The 18287-nt window shown below is 42.6% G+C and overlaps 1 protein-coding gene across 10 annotated transcripts in view; it reads right to left on the bottom strand.

Annotated features, from left to right (window-relative positions):
• Positions 1-18287, bottom strand: part of Cacna1e (calcium voltage-gated channel subunit alpha1 E) — a 367641-nt gene that overhangs the window by 8784 nt on the left and 340570 nt on the right. For 4 of the 10 annotated variants that reach the window (XM_048809891.1, XM_015491733.2, XM_048809887.1 and 1 more), the window contains 9 exons: positions 18149-18245; positions 16045-16150; positions 15096-15203; positions 14455-14555; positions 14073-14179; positions 4839-4950; positions 2402-2530; positions 1334-1514; positions 135-325 (listed from right to left, as the gene is read on the bottom strand). In XM_048809891.1, coding sequence (XP_048665848.1) covers positions 135-325; positions 1334-1514; positions 2402-2530; positions 4839-4950; positions 14073-14179; positions 14455-14555; positions 15096-15203; positions 16045-16150; positions 18149-18245 — 1132 coding nt within the window. The remainder of the gene's footprint in view (positions 1-134; positions 326-1333; positions 1515-2401; positions 2531-4838; positions 4951-14072; positions 14180-14454; positions 14556-15095; positions 15204-16044; positions 16151-18148; positions 18246-18287) is intronic. The other 6 variants (XM_048809893.1, XM_048809888.1, XM_048809886.1 and 3 more) reach the window with 3 other exon arrangements.

Genomic DNA, 18287 nt, shown 5'->3' on the forward strand with positions numbered 1-18287 from the left:
GCAGCTAGCCTCTATGCTGCTGTTTTCTGGGGAACTTGGATCGCTGAGGGTGTGCGATGACCGTGTTCTGCTCCTACTGTCAGAACCCTTTTTTCTCTGTCCTGCCAAAGGCTCAACTTGCCTTCTGAGCTCACCTGTCTGTTGGGGGTCTGTGACCTGCCCTCACTGGGGGATCTGGACTGACGGCGCTCTGGGGACTCCCAGTCGGCTTGGGTCCCTCGCTCCTCAGAATTGCAGCGGGAGACATCAGGAGAGAGAAGATGCTTTCGTTCTTTCGATCGTCCCCGCTCCCTGCCCCCTGAGCGGTGGGTGTCAGACTTGTGACCTGTAAGAGGTGACAAAATTAGTTATATCTCAGTTTACTCTGGCCCCTAAAGTTGGACTCTCATTTGGTGTTACAACTCAGCCATGAACTGCATGTTTATGTCCCCAAGGGACAGAGTGGAGCCCTCATGATGGGATAAGGACCCACTATCCATCCTGTGAGAAGGCCCTAACTAGACACCAGATCTTCATGTCAAAAGATGATCTCAAAGGAAGTAGGAGAGAAATGCTAGAAAATGACCCTTTTGTGAGGAGGTAAGTCCGCACATTGCATTCTTGACATACATGTCCTTCTAGTGGTAATCTGTTCTCTTGTTTCAATTTATGCTAAAGATAGAATCTTTGCCAAAAATATGGCTCAGGAATTCTCTTTGTCCTATACATGAGTGTGTAGCTTTTGTGGGGGAAGATAGAATCTTCTCCATACTCTTCTGGAGAAGATTCTATGAATGAAATAATGACACCAGGGTGAGAACCCTGGGGTTGAAGTCAAAGGATCTCGGGTCTAGTCTCCACGATATTGGGCAAGTCACTATTTTTCAACTGGTTCTTTCCTCTATTAAAATAAGTTGAATTAGACTAATACTTTATTTATTTATTTTTTCCTGTCCATGTTTTCCCATTTTGAAAGGGGGAAAAAAAAACCTTAAACCCAAATCCATAAAACAATTCCAGGTGGTGCTATTTGGGTGAAGTGGAGTTGGCAGTTTTAACAAACGTGGGTCCTAATACATCCTAAGGAAGCTCTATGGTTTTGCAAAAGGTTGCTTGAAAAACCTCAATTCTACTGATTTGTACAGCCCTACTCCGGAAGGAACTACATCGGCATTTATGATGAATACAGAAGGCTCTGGCCTGCTTCAAGATGTTAAGTCAGTCATGGGAGCACCCTTCCCTCTGAATTCTGTTCCAGTCATCTATGGTCCTTGCCAGACTAAGCCCATCGGGATAGGAGCCCACAGCCCAGCCAGATGCGTGACGAGAGGGGCCATGCTGAAGACCCCCTCACCTGAGTCGGAGTTCAGGCGGTGGGCTGACAACCGCAGGGAGGAGTGGTAACTCCTGCGACGAGACTTGTAGGTGTTCTCACTGCTTCGTTCCATGGAAAATTCCTCTAACCATGAGGAATTTGAACGCTTATCCCGAATAGTAGAAAATGAACGTCTCATGGAGCTGGGGTCTGTCACCACCTGGAAATTTGAATCCCCAGAGCAACACAGAATGGGATTAATTATTGAAGGGGACTAAATGTCCAGCAGTGGAATGCAGACTGTCGAGAACTGCAAGTTATGCACTCTGAAAATCCAGCCTCCCTTCACTCCCAATCCCACATACTTAAGACTTTAGCTAGAGAGGCTGCTCAAGAAAGTGCCCTGATTATGTTAACATAGTCACTGAAAACTGGCCCAGGATCTTCTCTTCATGCTCAAGAATGTGAGCACCTGGGTACACCAGGCAAAACCGGGCAGGCCCTGAGCCCTTGGAAATACAGGAGGGCCACTGTCAAAAAGGCCAAGCCTAGAAGAAGTACGGTTTTGCCCGTGTAGAGAAGGCCCTGCCCTGTAGCACTGGAGCCCAGAAAAGCTTGAAATTTACCAACCAAGAAAGCTCCACTCTCCCTCTTAACCAGCCCACCTTCAACCACAGATGTCAAAACAGATCCACCAAAACTTCTTGTCTCTGTCAAAACCTGATGTACGACAGACAGACAGAAAAAAGAAGCCAGGAAAACGGACAAAGAAATGAGGCGTGGCCTGCATTGGCTAAGACAGTCCTGACATACAGCTGTGTGTAAGTAATGCATGTGTGCTTGGGGGGAAATACACAGAAAATCCTGGAAGATCTTTCTTGCTTGGCTGCTTAAGTCTTGAGAATGCTTAGTCCCCTGGGGGAAGTTATGCCATTTTGTTGGCTAGGCTATTGTGTTTAGGGGCTCACTGAAAACAGTGGAGGAGCAGGCTCTCTTACAGAAGGGATGGGAGCAAGTTCAGGCTCACCTGAAAACATCAGGTGTGTCACCACCACCTAATACAGCCTGGGATGCCACTGCATAAGATACCTGGTGGTTGCTTTTTACCTGGGGATCCACGGTCAGACGTGGCATAGAGGATGCCCTCCCCGATCCCGCACGCTCCTGGGTGTCCGAAGGAAGGCAGATGCCATGGTTAGAGGACTGCACGCTTTTTATTTCACTAACCTCTGGCTCCTGGAAATAAACACACAGCCAAGCTTGTGGGACTTGGTTCCATCTCATTGCTTCTCACCTCCAGGAGATGATTCTGCCTCCAGAAGGGAGACTGGCATCTTGAAGGTCTCAGTTGTGTATGTGTGTACATATACCAGATGTCCCAAAATTCTAACTGGGATTGAAAGGTAAAGACCAATTGCTAAGCAGTACTTCAGATATTATGGCGTTATGAAACGTGAAGTTTACTTTGAGAGGTGTTACTGTTCGATTTGTTTTAATCTGAAGAGAATTTTTGTTAAATTGTAAGGGAAATTACTCTGATATCAAATGTACATTTCATTAGACAAGAGTTTTCTTGCGATTGAAACCATCCCAAATGTGACAGGTGGCCCCCTGTCAGGGATGCTCTCAACTAGCGTCATCTAATAGAAATATAATGCAAGCTACTTATGTAATCATTGGAATTTTACATTTTATTTAGACTCTTCAAGGGCTAAGTACCACATGTATTGGATTGTGCCCCTCTGGAGTGTTAGATGGTTAGCTCTATGTCCCTGTCAAACTCCTTTGTTAATTTTCTGATCAAAGGTCATCAGTGTGGCAGTTGTGCTTGCTCTAGAAAGACAGCTAGGCAGCGACACTTGAGAACAGAGCTGCCTTAGAGATGCATACATGGGCCACCCAGAAGAGATCTAAGAACATCTAGGGCATATGGAAATTATATTTTTTTAAAAAAGCTTTTTTATATTTAGAAAACAACATCCTAAAAGTATCAGGGTATGAGCAGGGTATTCTCCAAAGGAAGAGGCACCTGGGAACTCTCCTCAGCGATTTCTGGTGTGCATGAGAGGAGGGCCTTACCAGGAACGTGATATGTGCACTTGAGAAAACTAGTGTTTGCGATACATGCTGTATATGGCACATGGTTCCGACTCCAAACAGACGTGGTAACAACACTGCAGGGTACAGGTGTCAGAGGTGGTGTGAGACACACACTCCATATGCACACGCACAAATTATGGCCACGCCTCAGGATGTGCAGAAGTACACAGTGGTGAGTGTGTAGCACAGCTGACACCTGAATTAAATTACAGACACCAGAACTGACAACAAGATGAACGCACATCCAGAAAGTCCTGGCACTACAGCTCAGCCCTGGAGAAACCCACAGAAATGAGGTAATAAAGTCTCATGGAAATTTTTCTTACCAGACATATCACCAGGCAAGCAAGCTGTAAAATGCTGTGAGACCATTTTAAGAATAAAATTACCTGGACCCATTAGTCCCTAGGTTTTGATGTTAAGTTTCTCAGAGGGGAAGACAGAATTATTCCAAGAAATTCTACCCACCTCACAGACACCCTTGGATAAATTACTCATGCACCAGAGACTTCTGGCCTAGAGGTGTCCCCCACACAAGCCTCAGCAATCCCAGAGGACAGAATCACCCATTTGTTTGAGCTACTGAAGGGTTTGCTCCCTCTGAGGGATATCTGTTCAGGATGGCTCTGAGATATACAGTAGAGCAGAGAGGAGTCAGGAGAAAAAAAGAACCACAGATGAATCAAAGTGATATGGAACTCACTCAGTACTAGCTGTCTATACAGACTTTTGCAAAGGCTGCGTTTTGTCATTTCCTCTCCAGTCCAATTAAGCTTGGGAGGGAACTTGAGCTCACTGCTCCTGAACTAGGAATAATGGTAAAGTTGATTAGCTTTGGGAATCACCTTGTAGCTTTGTGTTAGCAAAGCCAAAACATTAGTCTGCCTTTCTTCAAACTTTAACTTGGCCCAGTAGGCCTCTCAGAAATTTCACCATCAATGCTAATGAAAAACTTATTTTGGGTTCAGGAAAATGACTTTAAGAGCCTGTTAGGATGTATTTGACCTTGTAGAATTGTAGAACCACTTGCTTGAACCCACGCAGAGGTGGTCAAGTCTTCTGTGCCTCCTCCTGGCAGAAAGCTAGCCACTGAGAGCTGGCAGGGGCATTTCTGGGTACACTATGCCACATGGCCGGTGCCACTCTATCAAAGGCAAGATTTTACATGACTTTTGCCACCTACATTTGATGATCAAGGACATAAACTAAGAGGGCAACATGAGTTCCTGTAGTAGTGAAGGGACCTCTGAGACTGTAAAACCTGAAGACAGAACATTCTTAGAAAACATGAAAAACTAGTAGGAAACTCCCAGGGAAACTGGTTAGACTACCAAAAGGGGTTTTCATGATGGATCATGGCTATGAAATAAAATTTTAAAATAAGAGTGGGAGGGATCAGGAAACCAAGAAAGTATTTTCGAGATCATGTAACTCGTTCATTCACCAGAGATTGCTGTTCCTGGAATTGTCCATCCTCGGTTGGGTCCATACAGGCCAACTGGAATATTTCCTGGGGGGAGAGTGGACTCATTGAAGGGTATCCACTCCGGCCACTCCTGAAAAGCAATGCCAAATTTGGAGGTAATGAGAAACAGTCGTTCCATAGCTGCCAGTAAAAATTCCCATCTCCTTCCCATCAAGGTCTACACCCTTTGCCCTTAGCAGGCCTATAAGTCTGGTAACTTTAAAAAAACAAAAAAAACCCTGTAAGTTTTGAAAAGCAGAGAAACTGGTGTTTTCAACCTGCCTTTGGAACCATTCATCATTCTGTTGGTGACTAGCATATCTGTGACAAATGACATCATTTGTCACACTCAGCCATATGGAAGTCCAATGCTAGATTGTAAACCTGTTTCTGTTGAGTTTCTGCATTGGGCAGAAAAATGCTCTAGTTTAAACAGTGAAAAGCTTGTTTAAATATTAGGCAGCCATGGTCTTTTAAATTTTTTTTCCCACTCTCAGAAATATGGTCTTCTTACACCAACATCCCCGGCCAAATTAAGCTCAAATCCCTGAACACTTACTGAAGGGCTACTCTGCCATGCACTGTGTCTATTGGTTCATGAACTTAGTGGAGGTGAGTTGAACCTCGGAACTGATACCTAACTAGGAGAAGGTTTAAATAGTGGTGCGGTAGGAGGACAAGGACAAATCTGTGCCAAGTGTTTAGAGGCCTCCAAATGAAGGATAGAAGAGCTTTCACAGTGTGTTGTCATTAAACTATTGGTACTTCCAGATTCTTAGACAATCAGGTCCACTGGGCTAGCTTGCAGAAAAAAAAAGCAGTTACCCTTTAGGAATTCAACTCCTATTACCATCCACTGCCACCTGGGTGGTAACAGCTGCCATTGATCAAGAAGGCACGGTGGTGCATGCTTATAATCCCAGAGGTTCGGGAGGCTGAGGCAGGAGGATTGTGAGTTCAAAGCCATCTTCAGCAAAAGCAAGGTGCTAAGCAACTGAGTAAGACCCTAACTTTAAAAAATATAAAATAGGGCTGAGGATGCGGCTCAGTGATTGAGTACACCTGAGTTCAATTCCAGTACACCCCCCCCCCAAAAAAAACACACTGCTTCTCCCCCCTGTAATCCAGAAGCTGAGGCCAGTGGCTAAGCAGTAGCTCTATCAGAGGTGGTAGACCTGGGGAGTGTCGCCTTCTGCTCCAAAGAGAGCAGTTAAGTCTACTGCTGAGGACTGTATCCAATGGAAAATTGGAGTAACTGTAGGCTTACCAGATTAACATCCTGGGGAAGATTTGAATTGCAGAGAGACTCCCAGTCCATACCCTTGCTGCCAGTAAGGGCTTTAGTTGAGTTTATCACTGGGAACAAAATGAGTGCTGCTAGTGTATAAGAAACAGGCCCCCCTTTGTCCTATAGAGAATGAGTAGAATATCCAATACATGGGGAAGACCTGCTGTGCCCCACAAAAGTTCATGCATTGGAAATTTCATCTTTAAAATTCTATGTTAATGATATCAGGAGATGGGGCACTCATAGTGATATCAGTGGCTTTATAAGAAGGGAGACACAAGCTCACTGTATGATGTCCTTTACCCTGATGTGACACAGCAAGAAGGCCTTCACTAGATGCAGATTCCATGTACTTGGATTTCTCAGCTTCTGTGAGTCACAGGTATATATTCTTTGTAAACTATCTAATTTCAGGTATTTTGTTATGGCAATAGCATGATAGGACCTTTGGAATCACTGAACAACTTCACAGTGTTGAATGATTTAACCCTGAGTGATCTCCTACTTTAAAAACCCTCTCGGGCTGCCTCTTGTTGTCAGGATGAAGTCCAGATTCCATCACATGATCCCTGCCTCATGAACCTCTCCATGCATCACTTTCCTCTTTGCTCCCAGAATTCCACACACTAGCCATTTTTATTTGGTTAACACAGGCTACAAGATGCTTCTCTCGAGGGCTCCTGACCTTGTAAGCTCTTTCCATGTAATTTTGAATTTTCTTACCCAAAGTTACTTCCTTAGGAAATCATCTTTCCCATAACTGGTCAGTTGTCCTTTTTTTTTTGGCGGGGGGTACCAGGAATTGAAATCAAGGGCACTTGACCACTGAGCCACATCCCCATATTGTATTTTATTTAGAGACAGTCTCACCGAGTTGCTTAGTGCCTCAATTTTGCTGAGGCTGGCTTTGAACTTGTGATTCTGGCTCCCAAGGCACTGGGATTACATATGCCTGGCCAGATGACCTTCTTATATGCATTGTATTATTCATTTTTATCACAGCTGTAATCAAATTGACAACTTTTCTCCAATAGTTCTGTTTACATTTGGTTAAAAAAAAAAAGTCATTAAAGTCCTAAGTCATTTGAGGGAAGGGCTCTGTCATGCTCTGAACAATGTATGGTTCAAGAAACAGATGCTCCTGAGGAACCAGCCTGCTATTCCACCAGTGTCCTCATTTCAGGAAATGCATCAATATCTACCAAAGACTCAGACAAGAAACACAAAGATCTTTACTCCATGTGCAAATGAGTCACCAAATCCTTCCCATTCTAAATATTTTGTCTGCCTATCTCTTATTTATATTCTGTTGGTCCAAGCTACCATCATTGACAATTTATACAATTTCAGTGACTTGTGTTCTTGTCTCTAGAATTGTTCCCCCCAATCCATCAAGTCTACACTGAATTCCTAAATGAATTTTAAAAGCACAAATCTGATCATGTCACTATGAAGCACACAACCCCAAATATGATTTCTTAACTTGCTTATAATGCCCTCTTATATCCTGACCCCAGGAAGTTCTCCAATCCCACAAGCTGCCACCTCTCCTGGGTTCTTGCTCCAACCACCCTACAGTTTTTAGAATCCTAAATTTACTACACTCTCTCACCTCTCAAACAGCTTGCTTTCTTGTGGAAACATCCTCAAACTAGGTAAGTGGTTTCTTTTACAAGGCATCACAATAACCTACCCTTCCCCGTTTTAATCTATCATTCTTGTAATTTCTTTTACCAGATGTTTCTCCATGGGGACTAAGATTATGCTCACTGCTATACCTCCAAGTGTCCGGGCCAAGTTCACACCCAACAAAAAATGGTAAATAAACAACATGGAGGAGAATCTGGAGTTATCCCATTTAAACATCAAATCACAGATAAAACAGATCTGGGTGGAGGGGCAAGGGGTGTCTTCCATTTCTAGGCCAAAGACCCATGGAAAACAGTGTAAACCCTACATTGGGGAGGCTCCATTGCTCCAGTCATATCTCCTTCCCTCCCTCCTGCACACAGCAAAAATAAACATCTACTTGTTTTCTGTGAACAGGAGAATATGCATCTTGCCATCACATCAAATAATTTATAAAAATAACCGAAGTCCCTGATCACGACTCTGGGCTTTTTCTTCTAAGTGTTCTATATTATGACTTTTAAATATATTTTTCAAAAACAGACCTACACCACCAAACGATGAAAGAAACTAATGGTGTAAGCAATGCCAAAGGGTGTTCCAACAGAGGTCTCATTCCCAAGCCCTGGATATCATCTCATGTTGTACAATTTAGTGAACCCCAACCTCAAACTTGTTTACATTGCCCAGAGGGACTCATGCCCTTGGGTGTCCACCCCACGCTTACTGTTGATAATGGCATGAGATATGTATACTCTAGAAGATCATTTATGATCAACAACCAGGAGCTAAGGCCTATCAGAAGAACTGGCATATTCCTTAGTTTTGTCTCAACTTTTTTCTGAACCCCTTTGTTTATTAAAGATAACATGTTACAGTGGAAAGACTCTACTCAGAAATAACAAATTTTGGAGCAGCAGACTACTATAGGTAGGCAAGCTGGGTTGCCCAGATCAACCCACACCCGCCAGAGCCCAGCCTCCAGCACAGTACCGCCTCTTCCCACCTACTGCAGGAGGCCAGGCCTAGCCCAAATCCACCCACACTGACTTGCATGGACCCAGGTCCAGAGTAGGTCCGAGTTCACTCTGCCCCCCAACACCTGGGAGCTTAACCCATCTTAGGACACTGTAGTCACCACCCTAGCCTTCCCCACACAGTAACCCCTAACTTTTTAACAACAGACAGGATCTAGAAGCAGCTTCATCTCAAAGTTGGCATCCCAAAGAGAGTGAGGCCCACCTTTTCAGCCCCATCTCTATAAGACATTGCTTCCATGTCGGGGCACCTTATCTAAGCTATTGCCACCACCACCTTTAGATGCAGTAGCACATACTGAGGGACACCAGCAGGGTCTGGAAGCCTACCATCAAGGTGAGATGGGCTTCCAGAGAATCTGCACAGACACAAGAATATAGGGTAGAAACTGAAATATCTCAGACAACATGAAAAAACAAGGGAGGAAAGTGCCCCAAACAAACCAGGTTACTGTAATAACAGAACCCATGGAAAGAAAAGTTGATGAAATGTTGGAGTTCAGAAGGTTCATAATTAAAGAATGAGCAAATATAGGCAAAAAGTGATCACTCCAACAATGAGATAAGAGCAAATACAGGTAGCAAAAGATTACTTCAAGAGACTCTGGGGGAAAAAAAAAACAAACCCTTGAAATGAAGGATATAATAAATCAAATAACTCAATAGAAAGCATAACCAACAGACTAGATCACTTGGAAGAAAGAACGTCAGATAATGAAGACAAAGTATACAATCTGGAAAATAAAGTTGATCACACAGTGAAGAAACCATGAACAGAACATCCCAATGCCGCAGTCTGTCTGGGCACAATTCAGGAGCTACTTGTCAAAAGAAACAAACTTTATTTTTAGAACACACACCAAACCACACAGCTCCTCAGGAAAAAACTTCAGAGCCCCACTGGCTTCCCACAAGCCTCTCAACCTCCCCCACTCCTCCTGCTCTTGAGGCTGATTGGCTGGGTCGCGTGGGCAGAGCCAAAAAAAAGTCCCCCAATGAGCAGCTCCGTGGTCTGAAAGGGCGGGGAAACAGCCCAATGAGCATCACCGCAGAGGAGCCAATCAGTTGGCAGCTGGAAGTTTGCTGGCAGCCCCTTCAGCTGTGGCTCTCAACATCCCAAAATTATGGGACAGCATCAAAAGACCAAATATAAGAGTTATTGGGATAGAGGAAGACAGTTTTAATCCAAAGGAATGCACAATTTCTTCAGTAAGATAATATCAGAAAATTTCCCAAACATGAAGAACTAATTGGAAAAACCAAATACAAGAGGCTTACAGGACATCAAATGTACAAAGTTATAACAGATCTACACCAAGGCACATTATAATGAAAAGGCGGCCTAGCATACAGAATAAGGATAGAATCTTAAGCTGAAAGAGATCGGACTCAGATCACATATAGGGGGAGATTAATCCGCATCTCAGATTTTTCAACCCAGACCCTCAAAGCCAGGAGATCATGGAACAACATACACCAAGCTCTGAAAGAAAATAGATGCCAACCAAGAATCTTATATCCAGCAAAACTAAGCTTTAGGTTTGATGATGAAATAAAAACCTTCCATGATAAACAAAAGTTAAAAGAATTTATAACTAGAAAGTCTGCACTATAGAACATCCTCAGCAAAATATTCCACAAAGAGGAAATGAAAAACAAAGATGAAAATCAGCAGAGGGAGGGATTACACTAAAGTAAAATCTAATCAGGAGAAACCAAGTCATGTTAAATCCCCAAAATAAACAAAAATGGCTGGGAATACAAATCATATCTCAATAATAACCCTGAATGTTAATGGCCTAAATTCAGACTAGCAGGTTGGATTAAAAAAAAAAAAGACAACAATATGCTGCCTCCAAGAGACTTATTTCATAGGAAAAGACATCCATAGACTGAAGGTGAAGGGTTGGGAAAAATCATACCACTCACATAGACTGCAGAAGCAAGCAAGGTTTTCCATCCTCATATCAAATAAAGTAGACTTCAAACTAAAGTCAATCAAAAAGGATAAAGGACATACTGCTCAAGGGAACCAAACACCAACAAGACTTAATTGTAAATATATATGCCCCAAACAACGGAGCACATACGTTCAAAACAAACTCTTCTCAAGTTCAAGAGTCGAATACACCACAACAAAATAATTCTGGGTGACTTTAACACACCTCTTTCATCACTAGACAGATCTTCCAAACAAAAGCTGAACAAAGAAACTATAGAACTCAATAACACAGTCAATAACTTAGACTTAACTGACATATATAGAATATTTCATCCTTCAATGAGTGTATACTTTCTTAGTGGCACATGGATACTTCTCTAAAATAGACCATATATTTTGCCACAAAGCAACTCTTAGAAAATAGATACACTACCTGGAATTCTATCAGATCATAATGGAATGAAATTATAAATCAATTATAAAAAAGAAATAAAAGCTACTTCAACACCTGAAGATTAAATAATATACTTACTGAATGGGTGGCAGAAGACATCAAGGAGGAGATTTAAAAAATTTTTTTAGAGATGAATGAGGACACAGATAGAACATATTGAAATCTCTGGGACACTATGAAGGCAGTTCTAAGAGGAAATTTCATTGCATGGAGTTCATTCCTTAAAAGAAAAAGTCAACAAATGTCTTAACATTACATCTCAAAGCCCTAGAAAAAGTAGAAAAAGAGGAATAAATCAACACCAAAAGCAGAGCTGAAATCAATGAAATTGAAACAAAAGAAACAATTGAAAAAGCTGACAGCACAAAAAGCTGGTTCTTTGAAAAAGTAAATAAAATTGACAGACTCTTAGCCATGCTAATGAAGAGAAGGAAAGAGAAAACTCAAATTACTAATATATGTGATGAAAAAAGGAAATATCATGACACTCCAGAAATACAGACGATAATTAGAAATTATTTTGAAAATTTGTACTCCAATAAAATAGAAAATATCGAAGGCATCGACAAATTTCTAGAGTCATATAATTTGCCCAAATTGAATCAGGATGATATACACAATTTAAACAGATCAATTTTAAGTGACAAATAGAAGATGCCATCAGAAGTCTACCAAGAAAAGTCCAGGCAGAGAAGAACGTCAGATAATGAAGACAAAGTATACAATTTGGAAAATAAAGTTGATTACGCAGTGAAGAAACCATGGAAAGAACATCCAAAAATTATGGGACAGCATCAAAAAGACCAAATATAAGAGTTATTGGGATAGAGGAAGGCACGGAGTTTTAATCCAAAGGAATGCACAATTTCTTCAGTGAGATAATATCAGAAAGTTCTATAAGACCTTTAAAGAAGAATTAATACCAATACGCTTCAATTTTTTAAAGAGAATTTTTTAATATTTATTTTTTAGTTTTCGGTGGACATAACATCTTTATTTTATTTTTATGTGGTGCTGAGGATAGAACCCAGCACCCCGCACATGCCAGGTGAGCACGCTACCGCTTGAGCCACATCCCCAGCCCCCCAATACTCTTCAATTTATTTCAGGAAATAGAGGGAGGACTTCTAAACTCATTCTATGAGGCCAATATCACCCCAATTCCAAAACCAGGCAAAGATAGATCAAAAAAAGGAAAACTTCAGACCAATATCTCTATTGAACATAGATGCAAAAATTCTCAATAAAATTCTGGTAAATCAAATACAAAAACATCAAAAAAGATCATGCACCACGATCAAGTGGGATTCATCCCCATAAATCAATAAATGTAATTCATCACATCAATAGACTTAAAGAATTATATGATTATCTCAATAGATGCAGAAAAAGCATTTGACAATATAGCATCCCTTCCTGTTAAAAACACTAGAAAAATTAGGAATAATAGGAATATATCTCAACATCATAAAGGCTATCTATGCTAAGCCCAAGGCCAATATCATTCTAAATAGTGAAAAATTGAAGGCATTCCCTTTAAAAACTGGAACAAGACAGGGATGCCCTCTTTCACCACTTCTATTTAACATAGTTATTGAAACACTGGCAGAGCAGTAAGACAAAAGAAATTAAAGGGATACACATAGGAAAAGAAGAATTCAAATTGGGACTACTTGCTGATGAAATGATTCTATACCTAGAAGACCCCAAAAGTTCCACCAGAAAACTTCTAGAACTAGTAAATGAATTCAGCAAAGTAGCAGGATATAAATTCAACACCCATAAATCAAATGCACTTCTGTGTATCAGTGACAAATCCTCAGAAATGGAAATGAGGAAAACTGCCCCATTTACAATAGTCTCAAGAAAAAAAAAATACTTGGGAATCAACAAAAGAGATAAAAGATCTATATAATGAAAATTATGGAACCCTAAAGAAAGAAATCACAGAAGACCTTAGAAGATGGAAAGTTTTACCTTGCTCTTGGATAGGCAGGATTATCAAAATGACCATATACTTTGTATACAACCAGATATGAAAAAAATTGTGCTCTATATGTGTAATAAGAATTGCAATACATTCTGCTGTCATGTATAAATTTTTAAAAAGAGCTTGGAAATAAACGTGTCCTCCAGAGCTTCCAAATAAGATTCAATCTGGCTGGCTTCATTTCTGCCTGTGACACCCTCAGCAGAGAACCCAGTCATGGCAGGCTTGACTTCTGATTTACAGAACTGTGGGTTAATAAATGGGTGTTATAAGAAAAGAAATAACAAATTTCATTTTGCTTCCTACTAATGATCCCATTTGGGCAACTTATTTAATCTCCTTCAGTTTCCATTTCTTTATTTGTAAAAATGATAATCTAATTATCTATTTCCAGGGTATAGTAGACTGCTTTAGTGAGAATCAAGTGAGGTTGGGCAGAACCACCCTCAGGGGAAGAATTCAGTAGCTATTCTTTCTTTCCCCCTTCTATATTCTGTAATCCTGGCACCTCTGAAGGGATCTATATCTTCTAGCAGAATGCTAAATCCAGTGGGAAGCAATAATCAAGAATAGAAGACGATTATTATTCACAAGGAAACTAAGATGCCAGTACATTAGAACACAAGTGAAAACTTCCTTCTGTTGTCCCTTCACAGTGACCATTGTCTCTGAAGCTTGTGGTGTCACTATATAGGCTTAGTTTATGTTTTTCTTACCCCTGTACTATAACCATCTTGAGAGACTCAGCCTCAGGAAATGAACTATTCAGCTCAGTATGATTACTTGGGTACTTTGAGGCAATAGGTTCTCAGGCCTACACAGTGGCATGGGTGGCCTATTTCAAGCAGGTGTGGACCCTTTGGTTCTACTCACAGGCCTGAAACGGGGTCCTGCTGGAGATAAGGCAGGGCTTTGGCATTAGCAATGATCTCCTGAGGCAGAGATGATGGCTCCATGCGTTGGAACATGGGTGCATTTTTCTGTGTTAAAAAAAAAAAAAAAGAAGTTTCCATGACACTGTGGGATCTGCTGTGGGGGGCAGGAATATAAATGACACAAGAAATGTCAGAGCATGATTTACACCTTGCTTGACTATTTTAATGGTGGACTCACTGGATTTCTAATTGCATGGCACTAGAAAGTTCTCACACCCTTCATCCCTTACTGTACTCACAGAGCACTGTGCCCCAGGGATACACATCTCCTTGGGAGCCCAAGTGACTCAAGGCCCACCCACCCAATCATCAACTTTCACCTGTTCCTCCAGCTGCTGCCTCTGCTTCTTCACCTTACTCTGTTTATAGTAGTCCATGATCATCATTGCTGCATAGATTTTTCCCACAGTCAGGTCAGAAGCTAAAAACACAAACATGGCATGACGATGAACGAGGAGGAGAGAGTAGGGATGCCTCACAAGCTTTACTACCCACTCTCTGAAGTAGGTTTATACCCTCACTCACTCATCCAATGCTTATTGAGTCTCTGAGGATACAAAGTGAATAGGTCCCCACATCTGTCCTCCAGGAGTTTACAAATCCACCCAATGAGGGTGACAGTGACAATACTGATGGCAAGCAATATATTTGTAAGCATCAACTCCTAGCATTCTAGATGTCCAGATCTAAGTACCACCACCCTTTTCCCAACTGATGGGGGTTTGCTGAACAGCATGACATGGAAAGAATGACACCCAGGAAGTTTCATGCACAACCACAATGGTCTATCTTAAACTGCTTGTGATTAATAATGATTAAAGGGACTTTAGAGGGTAATTTAGTTTCCTAAGATAAAAGAGCAACCTTCCCTTATCTCCTTGATCATTCCAGGTTTCCCAAAAGATGTGGCCTTGGCATGCTGGGCCACAGTGGCAAGAATACTCAAGAGGAGACCCCACACCTTTGGGCATGGGCACAAGCAGATCCAGCATCTTCTGGGACAGGTGAGGCCAGATGGCCAGGGTCTCCTTTTGCAGCTCTGAGTCTAGCTGTTGCCTGTCTGCACCACCTAAAATACGATAAATCATTAATAAATCAGAACAGACACAAATACCAAGGACGAAGGGAATGGGTGGGGGCAGGGGCTGAATCAGCATGGCACCTCATATTCCAAGAGGAAATCTTGGCACTTAGTGACAGACAAGTCATTCTGCTGAGGAAGCAGAACACAATTTGACTCCTATTTTCAGTGACTCAGGCCTATCCTGTCACAGACCTCTGAGATCCTGAGACCAAAACTGACTTCCTCATTGATTCCAAAAGGATCTCAGGTACTCAATACATCAGAGGGAAAAATGGAATGAGCCTCAAGTAAGCCTGCCTTGCCTTACTGTGCACATATCAGTCCTCCAGCAACCCTAGCTCTATGATCCAAGTAGCCCGATTTTACAGATGATTTGGATCAGGCAAGACAAGGCAGCTAAAAGTCTGTCTAGAAGTACTAAACCTTTTCTTTCCTAGACCACTGAATTATCAATCAAGATGAGCAAAGTAATTTCATGTCCTCTATGATGACATCTATGACAGAAGACTTTTAAGAATTTAGAGAAAAGATGCCATATAGAGGGAAAATGACAAAATTTATATGCTTAACCTGCAAATATTTCTAGAATGCCCAGCTAGACACTAAAGCACATACACTGTTTAACACTCAAAGGAGCCTTAAAGATGACCAAATCGTTTATTTTACCAAAGGAAATGACAAGTGTTATGGTTGTTGAGTCTCACAGGTGAAACCAGGACCCTGCTACTTAAATTCCAGGTCACTGTATTGTTGTGTCCTTGGCTGGCAATTCATATAGCTCCATCCTGCACAACCCCTCCCTCCCTCCCTCCCTCCCTCGGCTGACCTTTGGCAATTTTAATATCCAGAGCTGTCCGGATCAGAGCCATAAGTGTGGAGGTGAAATGGACTGTCATGTCCTCAGCCACTGGCATATTCATCAGGACCAACCTCTGTATGAAAGAAGAAAAAAACAGCAGGCAAAAAAAAAAAATATCAAGAGATACCTTGTGAGAAGGAAAGAAAAGTGCAGAGTTCAAATGCACAGACAAAAAGGAAGGGCAAGGATTCCCCATACCCCTGTCCCAGTCCTACTCTCCCTGCTTCTCACCGAAGGCTCATTTGCTGCTTTTTCCAGGGAATGATGCCAAATTCCAAGGGACGGGGGTTCCCTGATCATTCGATGGAACTCCTTCATGGGGAGTCCTAAGAATGTCTTCCAATGGGAAGGGAAGTGATTTCTAGAAGAGGCTCTGGGGAAGGAGTCAGCTCTTGGAGGTGGCTCCATTCCCTGTCTCCAGGCTGCTCTGTATTTCCACTTGTCCCATAAACGCCCCCAAACTTGAAGGAAAGATAGCGACAGGTTTTGGTTTGCTTATCTGACTTGGAAAATGCATCCTGGTGCCCCCTTTTTGAGTCTTTAAAGGATGAAATTTGCCAGCCCATGATTGAACATGCATAAGTCCAACTTATCCAAAGGATGAGGTGGAGCAGGATGGACAGGGGTAAGTGCAATCAGGCTCTAGGGGAGGAAGATGGGGAGAGCAGGGGAAAAAAAGAATAAGAGATGGGGGCACAGGCAGGAGCAGAGTGGGCAGGCCCTGTTCCCCTCGCCCAGAGGAAGGAATCAAACTGAAATGGCCAAATCCACTTTCCAGAGAGTATCGTGCTTTTAGAATTATTTAACTTTCCTTCCAATTCTCTCTTCTCTCACCAAGCTTTGTCCCAGAAATTCAAAGAATTGGCCACATCCCACCACCTAGTTCTTTGGGATGTGGTCATCATGAACAAAATTAAGATAATCAGTCCTTAAGCTATAGAGGAGCTATATGCTGGGTGGATGGAGGTCCCTAATGGCCACATTCCCATGAGATGCTCTCTGGAGCGATGCAATTTGGAGGTAGCAGGAGGGCCTCTGGCAGAACCACCAGCCTGGCAGTGGGGAAGTATCTCTTGGAAAGGCAGGCTCTAGGGGAAGGCTCTCTAATACACTGTGGAACACCTTGCCTAGAGCAATTCCACAGACCTGTTTTAGTGCATAAGGACAGTTTCTAGTTTGGATTCAAGTTCTACCTCCCCAACTTCTGTTGACTTTCAGAGAAGCAGCAGTATTACTATGACATGTTCCTAATGAATGAAAGAGCTCCAGAGTTCTGGATTCATCTAAACACCAAAGGGGAATTATCAGTAATGATGACTAATAGGTGAAGGAAAATTCAGGCCCCAAAGCTACGGGCGACTTAAGGCAGGCCAGGGCCCCACCCACAAGGCTATCCTGCTAATGAGGCAGAGCTAACAAGAAGGCAACTTCTGCCCTTCATTGCCCCTTCCCTTGAGCATTTCCATGGGCATGGGGTAGTCAGGTGAAGGCGAAGAAAGCTGCGGCCCTCCGTGGACCCTGGGTTGAAGACATTCCTTTGCAGCCTCACACTTAGGAGGAGCCTTCCATCGGTTCCTTCTTACGTCATTGGGGAAGAAACTCGTTGCCAGTTCTCCTAAAGATTTCTTCTGGAACCATGTTTAGAGGAATTTCTGCATTGTTTCCCTAATTGATCTGAATGAAGCAGCTTTGTTTCTTAATAAGCTCCGATGGCTGCACATTGTAGTTTTCTTTCCCAAATACACTGTTTCCCTGGACACCACTTTGCCTCCTCTAAAAGGAAATACACCACCTACAGTACCTCTCTAGTAACCCACTCATGAGAAGCCAAACACTTTTAGAAACACAGAGTGACACAAAGAGCCCTGTGGGGGAACAGCACTGCAAACCCCTGTCATATCCTTTCCTGACTTTGTCCTCCTGACAACCTTCCTGACTCTCTGGTCTCCTTTTTTCCTTACTTCCCTCCTCCACCTCCCCAGCCCAGCTTCCTCCCATGTTCTGGCCTCCCCACAACTGGACCCCATCTCCTGTTGGTCTCTAGCCCAGAACAAAGGAAGGGGTGGTCTACCTTATATGCCACTTTGGAGGGACATCTCTTGCCGAGGCCTAGCGGTGGTGACATGAGAGTCAGCATTTCATACATCTCAGTGTAATGGATGCGGCCACTGCTCATGGGGGGGCGGGGGTGTAAGGACAGGACAGGAGGG

This window comes from Marmota marmota, unplaced genomic scaffold (assembly GCF_001458135.2).
Source record: "Marmota marmota marmota unplaced genomic scaffold, marMar, whole genome shotgun sequence".
NCBI classification, from domain to species: Eukaryota; Metazoa; Chordata; class Mammalia; order Rodentia; family Sciuridae; genus Marmota; species Marmota marmota.